This window comes from Lissotriton helveticus, chromosome 3_2 (assembly GCF_964261635.1).
Source record: "Lissotriton helveticus chromosome 3_2, aLisHel1.1, whole genome shotgun sequence".
NCBI classification, from domain to species: domain Eukaryota; kingdom Metazoa; phylum Chordata; class Amphibia; order Caudata; family Salamandridae; genus Lissotriton; species Lissotriton helveticus.
Genome location: NC_136062.1, coordinates 449,814,148 through 449,830,676, shown reverse-complemented (window position 1 = coordinate 449,830,676; position 16,529 = coordinate 449,814,148). Strand labels below are relative to the sequence as shown.

The 16,529-nt window shown below is 44.0% G+C and overlaps 1 protein-coding gene across 1 annotated transcript in view; it reads left to right on the top strand.

Moving 5' to 3' along the window:
* The window catches only part of EXT2 (exostosin glycosyltransferase 2), a 305,577-nt gene that overhangs the window by 24,276 nt on the left and 264,772 nt on the right, over positions 1–16,529 (top strand). The window contains exons 2-3 of the mRNA XM_078684358.1: positions 3,777–4,342; positions 4,666–4,755. Of these exons, the coding sequence (XP_078540484.1) occupies positions 3,777–4,342; positions 4,666–4,755 (656 nt within the window). The remainder of the gene's footprint in view (positions 1–3,776; positions 4,343–4,665; positions 4,756–16,529) is intronic.

Here is a 16,529-nt window from a genome sequence, read left to right as displayed (position 1 = left end):
AGAGCATTAAGTGACCTTCTCCTAACTGTTGAGCAATGTATTAGTGTTTTGTTAACACCACTTGTCATCTGAAGAACTGGAGATTGTATTCTTCCTCTTTAGTGTAGTAAACTATTATTTTGTATCTTTAAATCAAACTGCAATAAGAAACAAGTTACACAGTGAACATATTTACCAAGATGGTAGCCTGATACATTATATTTTCTTCACAATTGTAGTTTGAAGTTAAGGCCTCGCCTCCTTTTTCTTAAAAAAATCCCAGCAGGGTATTGTGATAGTAGAGAGGAAGTCTTTTCAGATTGAATATCTCTTATCCTCCGTTCAAGGCAAGCTGCATTAATCACAACAGATTACATTAGTCTGAACTGCACACATATGACATTTACACTGCTATCATGAACGTGACAGCTTTGTCACGTTGTGTAGACGACAATACCATGCTCAGATTATATCTAACTGCCACAAAGGGGAGTATTTCTGACCTAAAAGTCACCCATGCCACTGGTTAAGCACTTGGTCACATTATAATCTACAATAATTATACACCCACAGCCTAAAATCTTTAATATACTTGTAGGATACCAGTGGTGCATGCCACTCCTGTTGCAAAGTTGGTTCCTCCGATTTAATCCCGCTTGGATTTTCTTTCTTTTGACTATTTTGTTTTTGGACTTTCACGTTGGTCAAGTCTCACCAACCTAGACTAATTTTCAGTAAATTCTGTGGAATGGGGTAAATTCTGTGGAATCTATCTTTATAGGTTTGCCATTTAAGTTAGATTCCGCATCTGAGCCTCTAAAGTAGAGGCTCTGGGCTGGTTGCAGATGAACACGAGAGCAGCGAAGTGTGACGTGAGCATGACATTACCATCTTCTTGCAGAGCCTGGTATATGTGCACAAGTAGTCTGTGGCAGAACGATCTCTTCAAGGATTGGTACTGACCTGGGATAGTCCTTAAAATGTGGGCGAATAGTATTCAAAACAAGGTCTCTTGAACAACAGAAGTCTAACAGATTTATAGTTTAGCCTGTTTCTTACAAAAAGAGGTTTGCTTTAAAGAATAAATAAGCACATTGGCTGACTTCAATGCATCTTGTTCATGAAACAAGAGTAGTGGCAAAATGGTGTATGAACATAGCTATTTTATACAACACTTTAAATATATATAAATATATATATATATATAATATATATATATATATATATATATATATATATATATATATATATATATATATATATAATATTTTAATCTCAAAGACTTTATCCAGGGCTAGTGACTGGCTCCCTTGTGCCCTCTGAGAAACAGTTGAGACCAAGGCCTCGGGGTAGGCCGAAACGTTATGCTGGCAGGCTGCTGAATAACTAAATAAAAAAGACTCACCTGCATACCTTGGGTTGGCTCTCGCTTCTTTTCCTGTGGTTTCCCAGGCATGGGGGGACATCTGGATTGTTGGAACGATATATATATATCAAAGACTTTATCCATGGCTAGTGACTGGCTTCCTTGTGCCCTTTGAGAAACAGTAGAGGTAGTAAACTAGCTGAAGGACTAGAGAGGGCTTTTATGGGACTTCCGTTGACTGGCCCTTGGCTCTGCCTACCCACAGGTGCGCAGCCAGGGTGCTGTGGGACACATTGGGATTTTGGCACTCAGGTTGTTGTACTTTATGGCTGTGAGGGGCGGTGGAACATGCTCCCGAAGCAGGAAAGAGCAACAGGAGTCCACGCAGAGTACAGGTCTGGTAAGTAGCAGCAAAACAAGGTTCCCCCCCCAAAAAAGCAATGCTTGGAGGCCAGGATGCTTCGCGAAAATGCTCTTGTTTTCTCACAAGTGCGGGGGAAATGAGCGCAAACCACTTGGTTGCCATCTGCTTCCTATTTAGGGAGTCTCTGTGGGGCCCTCGCTCCGTGCTTGTCTATGGCCTTGGGGACCCCACCCCCTGGGGTCCAACGCAGCAGAACCTGTACAAGCGCACCCAAACTCTGTGGGACCGAAACACAAGAACTGGACTTCTCGCGTACCCTCTTGTAGTGCCACACACCGGGTGCCCAATCAAAAGGGCGAGTGCCCCTTCAAAAGGGCAGGTGCACCCGGCCTTGAAAATTGGAAAACACAGCGCAAGTCCACTGAGAATAAAAAAGGAAGATGCGACTTACCGCACTGGAAAATGGAATGATAAAATATGCACACCAGTAGGCCTGCCTTTTTGATAAGGCCCCGCCCCCAGTATTGTCTAGTATAGGTGGTGATATTGTGGTAGGGTGGATAGGGTTCAGGACCCACTCGTAGGATAACGTGTTATAAGGGCGTAACTACAGGTGTACAGAAATGTGATTTAATGTGTAGTATTTAGTAGTGTGTGTGCGTGTGATAAAGTACTTTGCCTATTCATTAGAAAAGGCACTGTCTAGAGAATGATTTATTGAGTGTTGTTGGTTGCCTACCAGTGAGCAGGAATACAACCTCTCACCACCTCCTCCGAGTAGACCTTGTACAGCTCTGCTACACTACCCTCCGAGAGTCAAGTGCTACAATGGGCTACTTGGTTCCCAGTAAAGGGAGAGTTGCAGACTCACTTGTGAAAGACTCACATCCTTCGCAACCAATAACACAGTTTTTACAACTTCTTTTTAAGTTTTACTTTCACAGTACGCCAGGCATTCTCGAATTTACACTGTTCGCTTTCCTTTAAAGAGAGTCAAAATGCATGTTTCATCCGTGATCCAGTCTTGGTTTGAGTGTCAGTTGTTAATAAGTTAACTCGTACATTGTAAGAGCCGTTTCTCTCCCTAGGTTGTTATGTGTGAATCTCCCTGTTTATACTCGGCTACATGAAATTGTATCAATAAATAAATAGATATTCTTGTACATATCAGGACAAGACACTACCTCACAACTAGCAAATGACAAAACAAAGTACAATACGTGCACTAGTTCACCCTGATCATCTCAGACACCATGTCTGCAATGGAAACCTTGAAATGTAAGGACAGAAGCCATACTAAAGACAGACTGTGCACTATACAAACTCCCGTAACATAATATTTGGTGACCCCTCTGTCATTAGTCATTTCACCTCCGCAGTACTGGACATAGTTGCAACACACACTCCAAAGCTGTTGTGGCAAGTGATTTATTCAGAATTTGTTTGCACTTTTGTCTGAGCCATTTGTCTGACATTGATACGTCTTGTTCCATTTTAGACACTGTGCAATACCAGGGGATGTAACCAACCTTTTACAAGGACTTTTTCCAGTTTATGTCACTGAGCATATTTTTTGATACAGTTAAAGAAATTATTGTTAGTAGCTCTGGGCCAACTTCTGAGAATAGGCAAGCGCAGGACCTTCACGTGAACAGATTTGTATCCACATCAGACTGTTCCTGCTTTATAGCACATACATCTGCCAATTATCGGAAGGTGAACATGGTGATAATTTGGTTTCAGATATTATACTAACCTGATGCAGTGTTCGAGGCACTGAAGATGGCTGGTGTCATAACTGTACATGTTGTTGACTTTGGAATGATGAAAGGTTTGCATAGCCTTGCCAGGGTTTGAAACATTGATATATGTGTTTCTCAGATATCCCTGTATGCATGTATGCATTCATTTATCCACTGGATCCTTATAGAGCTCAGTTAGAAAAGGAAATTGTTGTCATAGTGTTTTGTACATTTGCTCATTACCTGTATGTCCAGCACCAATCTCCAATCCTGTAAGACTTTGAAATACTTGTTGTTCTACTGTTTTTATATCTCTTTTTACCAGCAGGGCACAGTGCAGGAGGCTTGTCCCATTATGTGTGCGTCGGTCAAGTATAACGGACGGGGTCCTGCCCTCATTCCGAGAATGAAGACCCGACACCGCGTATACTACATCGCACTCTTCTCCATTGTGCTGCTAGGGCTGCTCGCCACAGGCATGTTCCAGTTTTGGCCACACTCCATAGAGTCCTCCACAGACTGGACAGTAGAGAAGCGAAGTGTCCACGATGTGCCGGTGGTCCGGCTGCCTGAGGACAGCCCTGTGCCGGAGCGTGGAGATGTGAGCTGCCGAATGCATACCTGCTTCGATGTCTACCGGTGTGGCTACAACCCCAAGAATAAGATTAAGGTGTACATTTATTCCCTGAAGAGGTACGTGGATGAGAGTGGGGCCTCTATTAGTGGCCCCCTCACCCAGGAGTACAATGAGCTTCTGACTGCCATATCTGACAGTGACTTCTACACTGACGACATCAACCGGGCCTGTCTCTTCGTGCCGTCCATAGATGTGCTCAGCCAGAACACCTTGAGGATCAAGGAGACGGCACAAGCCTTTGCACATCTGTCCAGGTATGTACCACTTGTGGACTTTGCTTTTTCTCGATGCTTACCCTGATACGTGGTTTTTTTTTCTGTTTGAAAGCCATGCAAGTAATATGCTCATGGTGAATGCACTTGGATCAGGAGAGGACAGCTGCATAGGTGTATTATCTTGTCCATTTAGGCCATTGCCGGGTTGTATAGCAAGAGACGTAAAGGACTTGTACGTGTCCCAAGGCTGGTTGTTGGTTGGTAGCATGGCTTAGTTGGCTATCACAGTTGTTGCTGATGAAGATTTGGAACAGATGGGGTTTGATTAACCTAATGCTCTTGCTGTAAAACACTTCTTGTAGGTGGGACCGAGGCACCAATCACCTGCTCTTCAATATGCTGCCAGGGAGTCCGCCTGACTACAACACTGCCCTGGACGTTCCCCGAGACAGGTAAGGGCACTTTCAAAATCCTCATTTCTAAGCTTTGCTTGCTTCTTAACGCACCCTATATTGGCAGATAAATGCACTGGTCCACCAAACATCAGACGACTTATCCAGCATTGCAGTGTATGGTTCAGTGAGGGAGTCCATATTAGAATTTGTCGTCTGGTTCCACAGCTTCTCCCTTGTACTACATTTCCTGTTGGCTGTGCAGTCTTGGTGGCTGTTACAGAAGGTGTTGTTTACCCTTATATGACTGAGTGCAATGTTTTGGTTGCTCATTGCTACATTGCTGATAATGTTCTGCTGCTGAACACCCTCCAGTGAATTTCTCTGTAGTGTATTTACTGTATCTCAGGACGTGGAAGGCAAGGGACTGCACAACACCCGCCTTGGACCTGCTGTGTATTCTCCAGCTGCTCTTGAGCAGACAAGGAACCCACTCTTGGGTTCCAGACAGGTCAGCTGCCAGGAGGTTAATCTGTGAACCTGAGGCAGAACCTAGCAATATCACCTCATTACTCCTCCCCTACCCCTTGTGGGGAGAAAGAGAGGTGATGTCATAGGTTCACTACTGTTGATTGGCTGGCAGTTTGTCCATCGGTCAGTATAATTGATGATAAGGATGTGGTGTTCTCCTGCTGTTTTGGAGGTTTATCCCAGAACAGTAGGAACTCTAGGTCTCGTCCAATTCATGGGCCTGGCATGCCCTATGTGAGTTGAATTACTTTGAGTAGTAAGATTGTGAAAACTCGTATAGATTCATCACTAAATGCCAACATAGCTAAACCAGCCACCAATTTCAGTCTTTTAAAATAAACAGTAGCAAAAGTACATTATTCTGATATAAAAATATTTGTTTTACCCAACTACTTAAGCATACCCATCGTAACGCTTTATAAAATATTAGACATTAAATCATATTATTTCCTACTGTAGAGCTTAATGGAATCACAAAACCAATTCTTGTTTATTGTATTTAATTACACAAAGAACCACCTGATTTGATTTATATCTGAATTGACCCAGGCTGTTAGTCAGTGCATGTTAGTTTATTGCTGTCTCACTGCATGATTATCTTGTGTATCTCGTGATCCATCGTATTGAAAGACACAGGTTCATTGATATAGTTGGGTCTATTTTCTTTCAGTTCATCTACGGTAGTGCGAAACCCGGTGATGTCCCACTTTGTAACATTCTAGAACATGACCATTAATTGCAGATAATGATGGCATAACAACTGGTAGGAAACAAGTGCCCTACACTCCCAAATAGAATGCGATTGAAGGGCACACATAGTTTAAGCTGAACAGATACATACCTGCTGGTACCCTGAAAAAATCCCTTCAGTTCATCGAATTTACATTTAGGCTTATTTTCATTAACTTCTCATTTCTTCTTTGAATGCAAGACTCATACCTGTAAAAGACACTTTGCCAAGACATTTAAAAGCAATAATATTTCAATGAATTTTAAAACCTTACTCAGGTGGTGGTCTTCCAATGATTTCCCTGTCACTGCTTTTCTCATCAGGGATCAGATACACAGTAGGCCCGTTTCAAACGGCACTCGCTGCAAGGAGTTGTTTTACTCCTGACATAGGCCTATTTTACTCTTCGGTTTCCATGAGTAAGACCAGCTTAGTCATGTGAATAAACCTCTGACCTAGGCCTGAGTTACGTACATGTTCGTAGCATGTGTTCTGTAGATGCACATGCTTTGCATAATCCTGCCATCTAGTATTGGGTCCAGATGTTTGCAAGTTGTTTTTCTTCGTAGAAGTCTTTTTCAGGAACAAGGTAAGGTGACTGCTCCTTTCAGTGATAGTGCGCATGGACATCGACTCCATTGTTAGATTATTTTCTTTCCCCCATTGAGTTTGGACCTGGTTTGCGGCGCTCCGGTACGAAAACGTTCTGCAGAGTGCGCAACCCACTGTACCCTCATTGGTATTGTATCGTATGCGCCTCACCATTCTCTGTGTGTCGAAAAAATAGGAAAACCTTCTGTCTTTGGTTTAGAACACATAGTTGGCGGCCTTTGGGCCTAGCCATGTCCGTCGACTTGCACTCCGTTCCGTAGTATCCACTCTTCTGCTGATTGAACAGACTCAGTTTCAATGTTGTCCTTGGTGCCATTCCAAGTATCCGCGCACAGACCTGCATAAAGTCTGCAACTTGTCTCTCACCAGAGCACAAGGAAGAATACTGCGTAGCTTGCAGATTATTCCAATTGAAAAAGACTTTTGCGGGACCGTCGGCCTCAACTAAGAGACATGCGGCGGAAAAACATCGAACACGCCCCGGATATCTTCAGAGAAGACACCAAGCAGGAGGAAATGGAGGTGTCTGCAGCGGAAGAGGTGGAGGCCTTCTCTATTCAAAAATCAGATCTGGATATTGAGTTGGAGTCCGAAAAAGTTCTAGAGGGACAGGGTGCCATGAGTAATAAAGCCTGTAATGTTTCATATACCTGCCTTCCTAACTTCCTTCCACCAAACGAAAGGCTTCTTCTTTGGCCATGGTCGGTGGTACTCCTAAGCGCTACATCTAATACACACTTCAGAAAACCTGTTCCAAGATAGACTTGCATTAGTTTGTGGTGGCAGCATTTAATGCGTTTTGCAATGTTTCATATACCTGTTTCAAGATCAACGTACATATATATGCAGTCACAATGAAAGCATTGGCAAAACCAATAGGTTTTACCGTGTGACCTATTGACTAGGCCAATGCTTGCTTACATATTACATTTTAATATAGCTAAGACAGGAATAGGCAGCCCTCCCTCTGCAATTTGGCTGGGCCTAAGCTGGCTTGAACTGTTCGGAAACTTGTGAATGAAAGGTGGCGTATATATATAGGAGATTACCCATTTTGACATGTTGCGACGAACTTTAATATCTAAACAATATAAATCATTAATGTGCCTCCACTCTGCCTTATTATAATTAGTTAGGTTAGACACTATGTTCATCATGTGCTAGATTGGTAAAAACGACTTATCTGCAAATAAGATGCACAGTGAGCTGGTGCAATAAACAGTTATCCACACCATTTCTTTTGGGTGTAAAACATTTTTTTTTTTTAACTTCAATGGACCAATGAACATCAAACATACAGTCTCTACTAAACCCAGACTTGGCTGAGAAATCTGCTGCTGTGCAACTGCAACAAGGGTAACAATTGCCCTCCCATCACATTTCAAATAAAAGTCTGAGAACTAGTTTTGGTGATAACTCAATTTGGATGATTAATCTTATGTCACTTAGAATACATACTCACCCTCTAGGACTGTGGTGAATTTACAATTGAATGTACAAAAGGATATCTACAGAAGCCCCCTGCTCATATTTTCCTCGTGTTCATCCAACAACATCTTTCCAGTCACACGTCAGCCCTTAACTCCTTCTTACATCAGGCAAAAAACGGGAATATGGATTACTGCACCTCAGTGCAGAATGCCAGGATTACTCTTAGATTGTGAGTTACTCTTAGTTGTGAAAGCTTCTATTTGGGTAAGTGTTTAAAACTGTGGCTTCCAGCTTTCACTTTTGTTAAAACTGTGGCTTCCAGCTTTCACTCTTTTCTATTTCTCTCCCGACGCTTCTCAGCAGCAACATACCACTGATGATATCACATGTGGTTCATCTCAGACCACCCTGCACAGCAGCACGTGCACAGATAATTAAAAATGATGGCTGATACCCTGGGACCAACCTATGCTGCACTAGAGGATGCTCTGACTGAATAACACTGAGGCACCAGCCAGTGTACATAACATCTAGCATTACTCTTGCTATACGACTTACTCCTAGGCAGACTCTGACGGTGGTACTCCTAAGCGCTACATCTAATACACACTCCAGAATACCAAGCCAGCTACTGAAAATTACTCCTAACCCTCACGTTTCAAGCTTAACTGGACACCAATGAAATTGCTAAATAACCAAAGGGATGCTAACACCTTTAACCAGTTATCGTACGCCTTCTGTAGTAGTTTAATACTGTCTGTTACTGTGTTATGTTTTGCAATGTGTCAGAGTACTCGGTGGAAATTATTAAGGCGTTTTGTAAGGTGCTGAAAGCCACCAAGGTAGCCTCAGAGTGCTGTTGGTGTAGGTACAAGGAGTGGGTCTGTAAATGTATACAGTAACATTAATCTTAACCCAGTAAAGTCATAAACAGTGGTTTAAGATGGTTAAGCCTGAGAAAGAAGAAAGCCACGTCTTCATCCTGCAGGGTGATTGAACAGGTTTCAGGCTCTAACCAGTCCACGGCAGCATGGCAGGTTAACTGTAAACTGGATTGCTCCCATGATAGGAAACATAGCATGTTTAAATGCCCGAAAGTCCGCAACATGGGCCAGTGAAGATCAGTGTCCTGTCCACCAACGTTGCACGTACCCTTTCTCCGCAGCTGGGGCTGGCATACATCCGACACATTAAGGTTGAATATATTCAGACATAGTGTGACTGAGACAACGCCCGGTTTAACTTTGCTACTTTTGCAGATCTTCCACAAATGTTTTCCCCACCCTCCTCTGGTGTCTCAACCTGTGGCTATTGCTCCCTTCGGCCTTCCTGCACTCTGCTAGCCAGTGCAGGGACAACAGCGGTCCAGGAGGTGATGAGAAGTCTGGAACTTGGTCGCCGAAGGGGTTGCTTGAGTGAACTCTGAATAAATGAGACACTGGGGCCTTGTCAGTTATAAACACTTCAGCAAGTAGAAAGTACTGTGGTCATGGGATTTGAACTGCGAGTATCTGCTCTCAGGGGCCAACAAAAGAAAAAAAGCTCACGGCACTGACAAACGCACTCAAAACAAATTAAATGAAGCATGAATTTCTTGTTTATTACTCATCTATGGCCAGTTAACCCTCTTTTGATGAAGCTGTATCATTCTATGCAGCAGTGACATCCGGTGGCTACTCCTACTATGACTGTAACAGAGTTCAGTGTTGAGGTCTCGCCAGTGACCGCGTATGCTATGCATGCATTCTTGCTTGCAAGTATAGAACAAGGGGCTTGGAGCCTATGCATTGCATACCATTTATTCGCTTCATTGTCACTCTTATTTACAGCCTCCTTATTGGGCAGCGTGTGCTGGCTTCACTTCCTCTTATTTCAGGTGGAGCATGAACCAAGCACTGATTGCTTGCTTTGTTTACTTCTGCTGCTGGCTCTCTGGTTGAGCTACTATTTTTATTTTTATTTAGTCGTCATGTTGCGTTGCATCTTCCCTCCCACCCCCGTTGTTAGTGTTGCTTTTAAACCGTTTCCCTCTCCCCGTTGTCCATGGTTGCTTAAAGCACTCTCTCCCCGTGTAAGTGTTACTGTTCACCTTCCATGCTGCCTGTTTCCTCCCTTCAGTTGTCTGTCTTGCCTTCCCCACACGCGATTAGAAAAACAAATGAATTGAGTCAGCTAACAATGGTCTCTTCATAGCACATTTTTTCAAACTTGTAGCCGTGCTGCACAGCAGCCGAATGTGGCTAAAAGACATGAGTTAAACATTAGCTCTCACATCTGCGATACCTGTTGGTAAACCGTTCCTTTAGGGGCATGGGCATATCTGTGGTACATCACCTTCCACAACAGCAGCGTATCCAGTCCCCATCATCCTCAGCTGACTCAAAACGACGATGACTCCCACCACCTCCTATACACCACCTGTTGCGAGACTATCGCATTGGTTCATTGGGTCATCTGTCGTGTTCAAACCATCCTCCAGATGTGCACTCCAGAACACACCTAGATTTTATAGGGAGGAGTTATTGTCTTAATCAACAAAGGGGCAGTATAGGTGGCAGCTCTAGAAGAAAGCAGTACATTCTTACTCCCTTTACTTCCTAGTGCCTGTAGCGTCCTACCAGCCCAGATACTCAGTAGTAACAACACACTTAGAGTCATTTTACATGTCTTTATTCCGCTGCAGGTAAGTCAGAACTCGGCATCCCTCCAAAGCTTACATCACAGGCCTACGGTGTACAGTGGGAACCAAAAGAGTTCTATTGTTCTTTTATTTACAAGACACTACAGTTCCCACAAAGGAGCTCTGCACCACGCACGAAACCTCGGCTACATCCTCGACTCCTCCCTTTCTGTGAAACGCCGGATCAATGCCCTTGCTACCACCAGCTTCAACTGCCTGCACATCCTTCGCAAAACCTACAAATGGATTCCCCTCCCCCCCCGACTGCAGAAAGACCGTCACCCACGCTCTCATAAGCAGCAGACTGGACTATGGCAACGCCCTATACGCCGGAATCAACAGAGTTCTACTACACAGACTCCAGATCATCCAGCACGCCGTTGCCAGACTCGTCCTCAGGACTCCGCGTCACAAACACATGACTCAACACCTGCAAGACCTCCACTGGCTCCCTGTCGAGAAGAGGGTCACCTTCAAACTCCTCACCCACGCCTAAAAATCCCTCAACAACATCGGACCCAAAGACCTCAACGAGAGAGTATCCTTCCACGTACCCAAGAGGAACCTCCGCTCCGCCGACCTCGCCCTGGCAGAGGTCTAACTGTATCCGCAGAAACAGAACCGGCGGGAGAGCCTTCTCCTACATCACAGCCAAGACCTGGAACGAGCTCCCCGTGAACATCAGACGTGCCCAACCCTGCTCACCTTCAGGAAGGACCTCAAATCTGGCTTTTCAACTGATCCGGAGCTGCCCTCCCCCCGCCCCCTCCTCCTCGTGCCGTGAGACCCTCACGGGTGAGTAGTGTGCTTTATAAACCCCTTGATTGATTGATTCATTGATATCCTTGACCTTAGTCTCGTAACCTTGTTCATGTGGCAGCACAAGTTCAGGAGACAGTCCCTGAGCCAGGTTCTAATGGCGTCCAATACTTGGGATTATGTGGCACAGGAGGCTTGCCTGTTCGTGAGGGCTCCATGGACAGCCTTGGCCTTTGGATTGCAAGGAGTCAGCCTGGTTGTCTAGGCACCAGGAAACCGGCGTGGTTGTCTGGACACAAGGGGGAAGGACTTGGATTCTGGGTGTGAGAGAGCTGGAGGTGTCATCTAGTCTCAGGGAGACAGGCCTGCTCGTTTGCTGCAATGGGGCAGGCCTGGTCTGGGCCCAAGGGGGCTGTTCCTGCTGTCTGGACACAAGTGCAGGCCTGGTCACCAGGCCGATATGTTCTTAGACCACTGTGGTTGTCTTTAAAGGGGCATGTCATCTACCTTGTGTATTGATGTACCCGTCTGAGACACACGAGTCACAGGTCATCTGTGAACAAGTTCACAGAGAAGGAGAAGGACAAACATGCTTCCTGGGAAGGCAGTAGAGCTGTGTTGTTCCTGTTTGAGCTGCCTGGGCACACACAACTTGTGGAAGGAAGACCTGCTGGCATGAGTGTTGTGTTTACAGTCGGTTCTGTGTGGAGTGTAAACTCTTTAGAATGTCAGTTAAACTTTGCGGGCTGCACTTCAAGCAGAGAAAGTTAAAGCACTTTCAGATGCCTGCATGTAACTAAGAGGTCTTATGTTTTAAGCCCGAGAGAATTTTTTATCCTTCACAGGTGGGTGTTACGAGAGCAATTGAGTAACATAATAGTAGCTTGAGTTATGCAACATGTAAACAAAACTCTTACTTTCTTGGAGTTAATAAAACCCCTTCCGCTACACACGCTAGCTCACACGTGCCACATTCTGGCGTGGGTTGTAGTATCATACTCCAGTCCACCCTATAACTTCAGTTGTGTTGGGATAAACCGGCCTTCTTTTATGAATTTTAAGTTATGCTTTAATTACGCGGTTATGCCACTTTACGTAATTATGCACTGTTAGCATATAAAATTTACTGTGAATGCGTAGGAAGAAGAGAACATGATTGACTGATTTGTTGGTATTTTTTTTCCATTTTTGTACATTTTTTTGCGCAAAATGTGTGCCTGCCCTGAAAATTAACGCAAGGATGATTTTCCCTCCAAAATAGAGTGTAAAACGAGGATGCACGTTTTGCTTAATTTTGTTGAAATTTCACCTAATTATATATTTTTTTAATGGTACTTTAATTTCACACACCACTGCTTTTTATTTGCATGTTTTGTGCCTTTCTCACTATCCTCTCAGCGCTATAAGCAGCATGGTGAGTGCAACTGCCGGACAAGATCTTTAAACCCTTCCTGAAGTTTAAGAAATTGTAGTGTTGCATAAAACAAACACAGAAATTAATTGAAAAAAAAACAAAAGTTACAGTGACCTTATAATTAGTTAAGGTAAAAAGATTGTAGCTGAAAGAGACAAACTGGTTTAGGTTGTGGAGTTTGCAGGCACCCTAGGAGCTATGTTCTCTGCCAGTCCCATCAGCCCGGGGGTGGCCCTTGTCCAGTGAATTCTGTGATCCTAGGGTGTGCGAGAGGTGATGCTGTGGACAGGGACGTCTTAAGGATTTTGGGGCCCCTTTTCAGAACAGCATTCAATTTATGATCCAATTTCAGCTATTTTATGCACTCTTTGGCCAGGTCACTAACCGCGCACAGGCACACTGGTCCAAATTCAAAATGTGTTTACATCTAATATTCAGGGACCACTCGGGTTTTCAATTTTGTAATACAGCAAATAATGTCAGTGACACCCTTCCATTTCTCATATGTGAGGTCCTGTTTTGATTTAAAAGACACTTTATTTATGGATGTTGCATGAATCAAAATCAAAACATTTATCTGCAAAATGTCTGTAATAGACTGTCACACTTGAAATGAAATGAAATTAAAAAGACATTTGTAAAGCGCATGGCTACCCAAGGGCCTCCTCCCAACACTTCACCCACATTAAAAATAACATAAGGAAAACGGTATTTAAAGCCATATTTCTAAGAATTATTTAAGGTCATCAGGGCAAGACTCTCTACAGAACAGAGCTGGCTCCAGCAGGGGGCCCGTGAAAGGCTGGTGCCCTGGGCCAGAGACCACTTTGCCCATACCTTAAAACGTCTCTGGCTGTGGGGCTAGGTCAGGCAGGTAAGTCTCTGTGGCGCGCTGCTTCCCTGCATCGTATGCTGCATTAATGTCTGTCCAACACTTCCTGGGTCCTTTCCAGCTGTACTGCAGTGCCTTGTCCTGCAGAGGGCAGCCGAGCATCGTCTGCTGCATTAATGTCTGTTCAACACTTCCTTGGTCCTTTCCAGCTGTACTGCAGTGCCTCGTCCTGCAGAGGGCAGCCGAGCACCTTTCAACCACACAGCTGCATTCAGACAATGGAGAGTTTCACCGATTAGAACTTCAGTTTCACCGATTAGAACTCCTTCAAGACGGCTCCGGCCCGACGCGCAGTTAAACTGAGACATTGGTGTGTGTGTAGGAACGCACATTATGGCCAAGAGAAAATTCTGTCAGTTCAACCCATATTTCCGGTTAGATGTTGTACAATTCAACCACTGGATGAATGTTTATCTCTCTTTTTTACGGTTATCGGCACATGGCAAAGGCGTAGTTATTTCGTGACCAAATAGTACACTATATTCCATAAGTACTGGTATCACGTGTTAATTCAGTGACACAATATATGCATAAAATGTCAAAATGTATTCTTGAATAAAAAAGGTAAAGTGTACGAAATGCAAGAGACTGGGTTAATGCTCAGATCACCGCCACCTCCGCCCGCTCTAATCCGTCGAGGGCAGCAGCCCGGGGGGGCGGCCACATAACGTAATGCGGAACATTTTCTGCTTGAACCTCCCACTCAAGAAGGAAAGAACGATGGCCCAATCCTTTTCAGGCAACGCGGTGAGAATCTGAAACTCACTTCCACCTCAGCTCCGGACCACCACCTCCTCCCAGGCCTTCAAAACTGACCCCAAAGTTCTCCTCCTCAAAGACACTTCCAAATGTAATTCACCTCTCTCTATTATCTGAAGGAAGACCCTCCATTATAGAGAATCCTTTTCTCCATGACTATGGGAGTGCCTTCACAGTGTGCTCTGCCGGCTTTTGCAGTATTATCCTTCTACCTGTGTTTGGTACTCGTTTGTAACATGCACACGTCACTTTTCTCTTGTAACACACTGTTTGCTACCTCTTACATTTTGTTTGCTTTAGATACCTGCTCAAGTGCCACCATTGCCTACATAATGTATGTTCTTGTGCTTGAGTTTCTGCCATTTACTGCACTATTATACCTCTACTTGTAGTTTGGACTCCTTTGTAACCTGCACACGTCACTTTTTCCTCCTGTAATGTACTGTTTGCTACCTCTTGTATTTTGTTTGCTCACAATTGTCATTTTTGCCTCATGTAACTTAACGTTTGCTTTTGTAATTTGTTCACTTGTCATGTTCTCCTCATTTATCAGTTCTGTTCCTATTGTGAAGCGCTCTGACACCTTCGTGTAAAGTCCGCGCTATATAAAAACCCATAAAATAAATAAATAAATAAATGGGGGCGAGAGGAGGAAAGAGTGTCTGACCACCCGCGGGTCCTGGGTGAGGCGCAAACTAGACTCTATTCCCAGTGATTATACATTAATTATATACATCAAACAATCAAATCTGTGTCTGATCGAGTTAGCCTATATTTCAACAATTCATTAATATTTAGCACGTTGCCTAATATTTACATGGATAGGCTTGCATCTTTGACATACAAAACAAAGAAAGGATATGAGTCGTACAACAGAATATTAAAGGTACACAAATAAAATCAAACTATTACATACGGTCTCCATTGCTTCACACACGGGTTATTATTATTATTATTTAATACGTTTTATATAGCGTACAGCAGCCCACTTGGGGTTTCCCGGCGCTTAAATCATCAGTTTTATGAGTCCTTTAGAGAGCTCCATTTATGTTGCTAGAGAAGGGCGTTTACATTCCAAGCCCCTCCCCAGAAAAGTTATTTAAAGCGGTGATCGTTTGTGGAATATAGGCGGTACGAGCTGTATCACGCCCAGGGCATAAGTCCTAAAAAAATAAGTGGGGGGACTAACCTAGTTAATCAGTATGTAAATGGCATCGCATCGCGTGGCATCGCAGCGTGTGACATCACAATGTACTGGCATCACAAGACGTGATATCAGAACTTAAGCCCTCACATATAAGTTTAGCAGGTGTATCAGGAGTACAATTGGGCACATTTCGAGTATACTTGAAAACCCTTCTGATTTAGGCAGAATAGTCACACTTTTGTACGCTACATATAGAACAATGCTACCTTTTGTCAGCTTTAAGCTTTCTATATCCATAGTGCTTTAAAAGAAATAGTGATATTTAAATTATTACAACACCTCCTCAAGGGTATTAAGCATATATAAATGCTATTTATTTTGTGCAAATACTGGGAAAGATCAACACATCTGATGTTCTAACAGTGCATGCATATCTCCTAAACAGAGCCTGAACAAAGTGAAAAGCTGCCTCTCCTAAGTATGTGTGAAGTGCTAACAAGGTGCCAGCCTTTGTTTCCCCTCCGCTTCATTTGCATCAGGTGTGAGGCTCCTGACTGCTGCCAGCCTGGAAACTCCAACAAAAAGAGGCTTGATGACCCCTGAGACTCGGCCTTTCTTATGTGTATCCCAGCAGGAGTCCGAAATAAGAGAGCCCGTCCCCGCCTGCACGTTGTTGTGATCGAAGGCAGACAACAACGTGCAGGCGCTGCTGAATGTGTCCTGGTGTTTGGAATTTTCACCGGGACGAATTCAGCATCTTTTTTAGTGGGGCCCAACTTCTTGGCAGGCTGGACGGCATCCACGCTGTGAAAGAAGTGGAGGGAACGCCGTACACCGACTCGTGCTCTGATCACACCTCTCAAGTATCGATATGTGCCT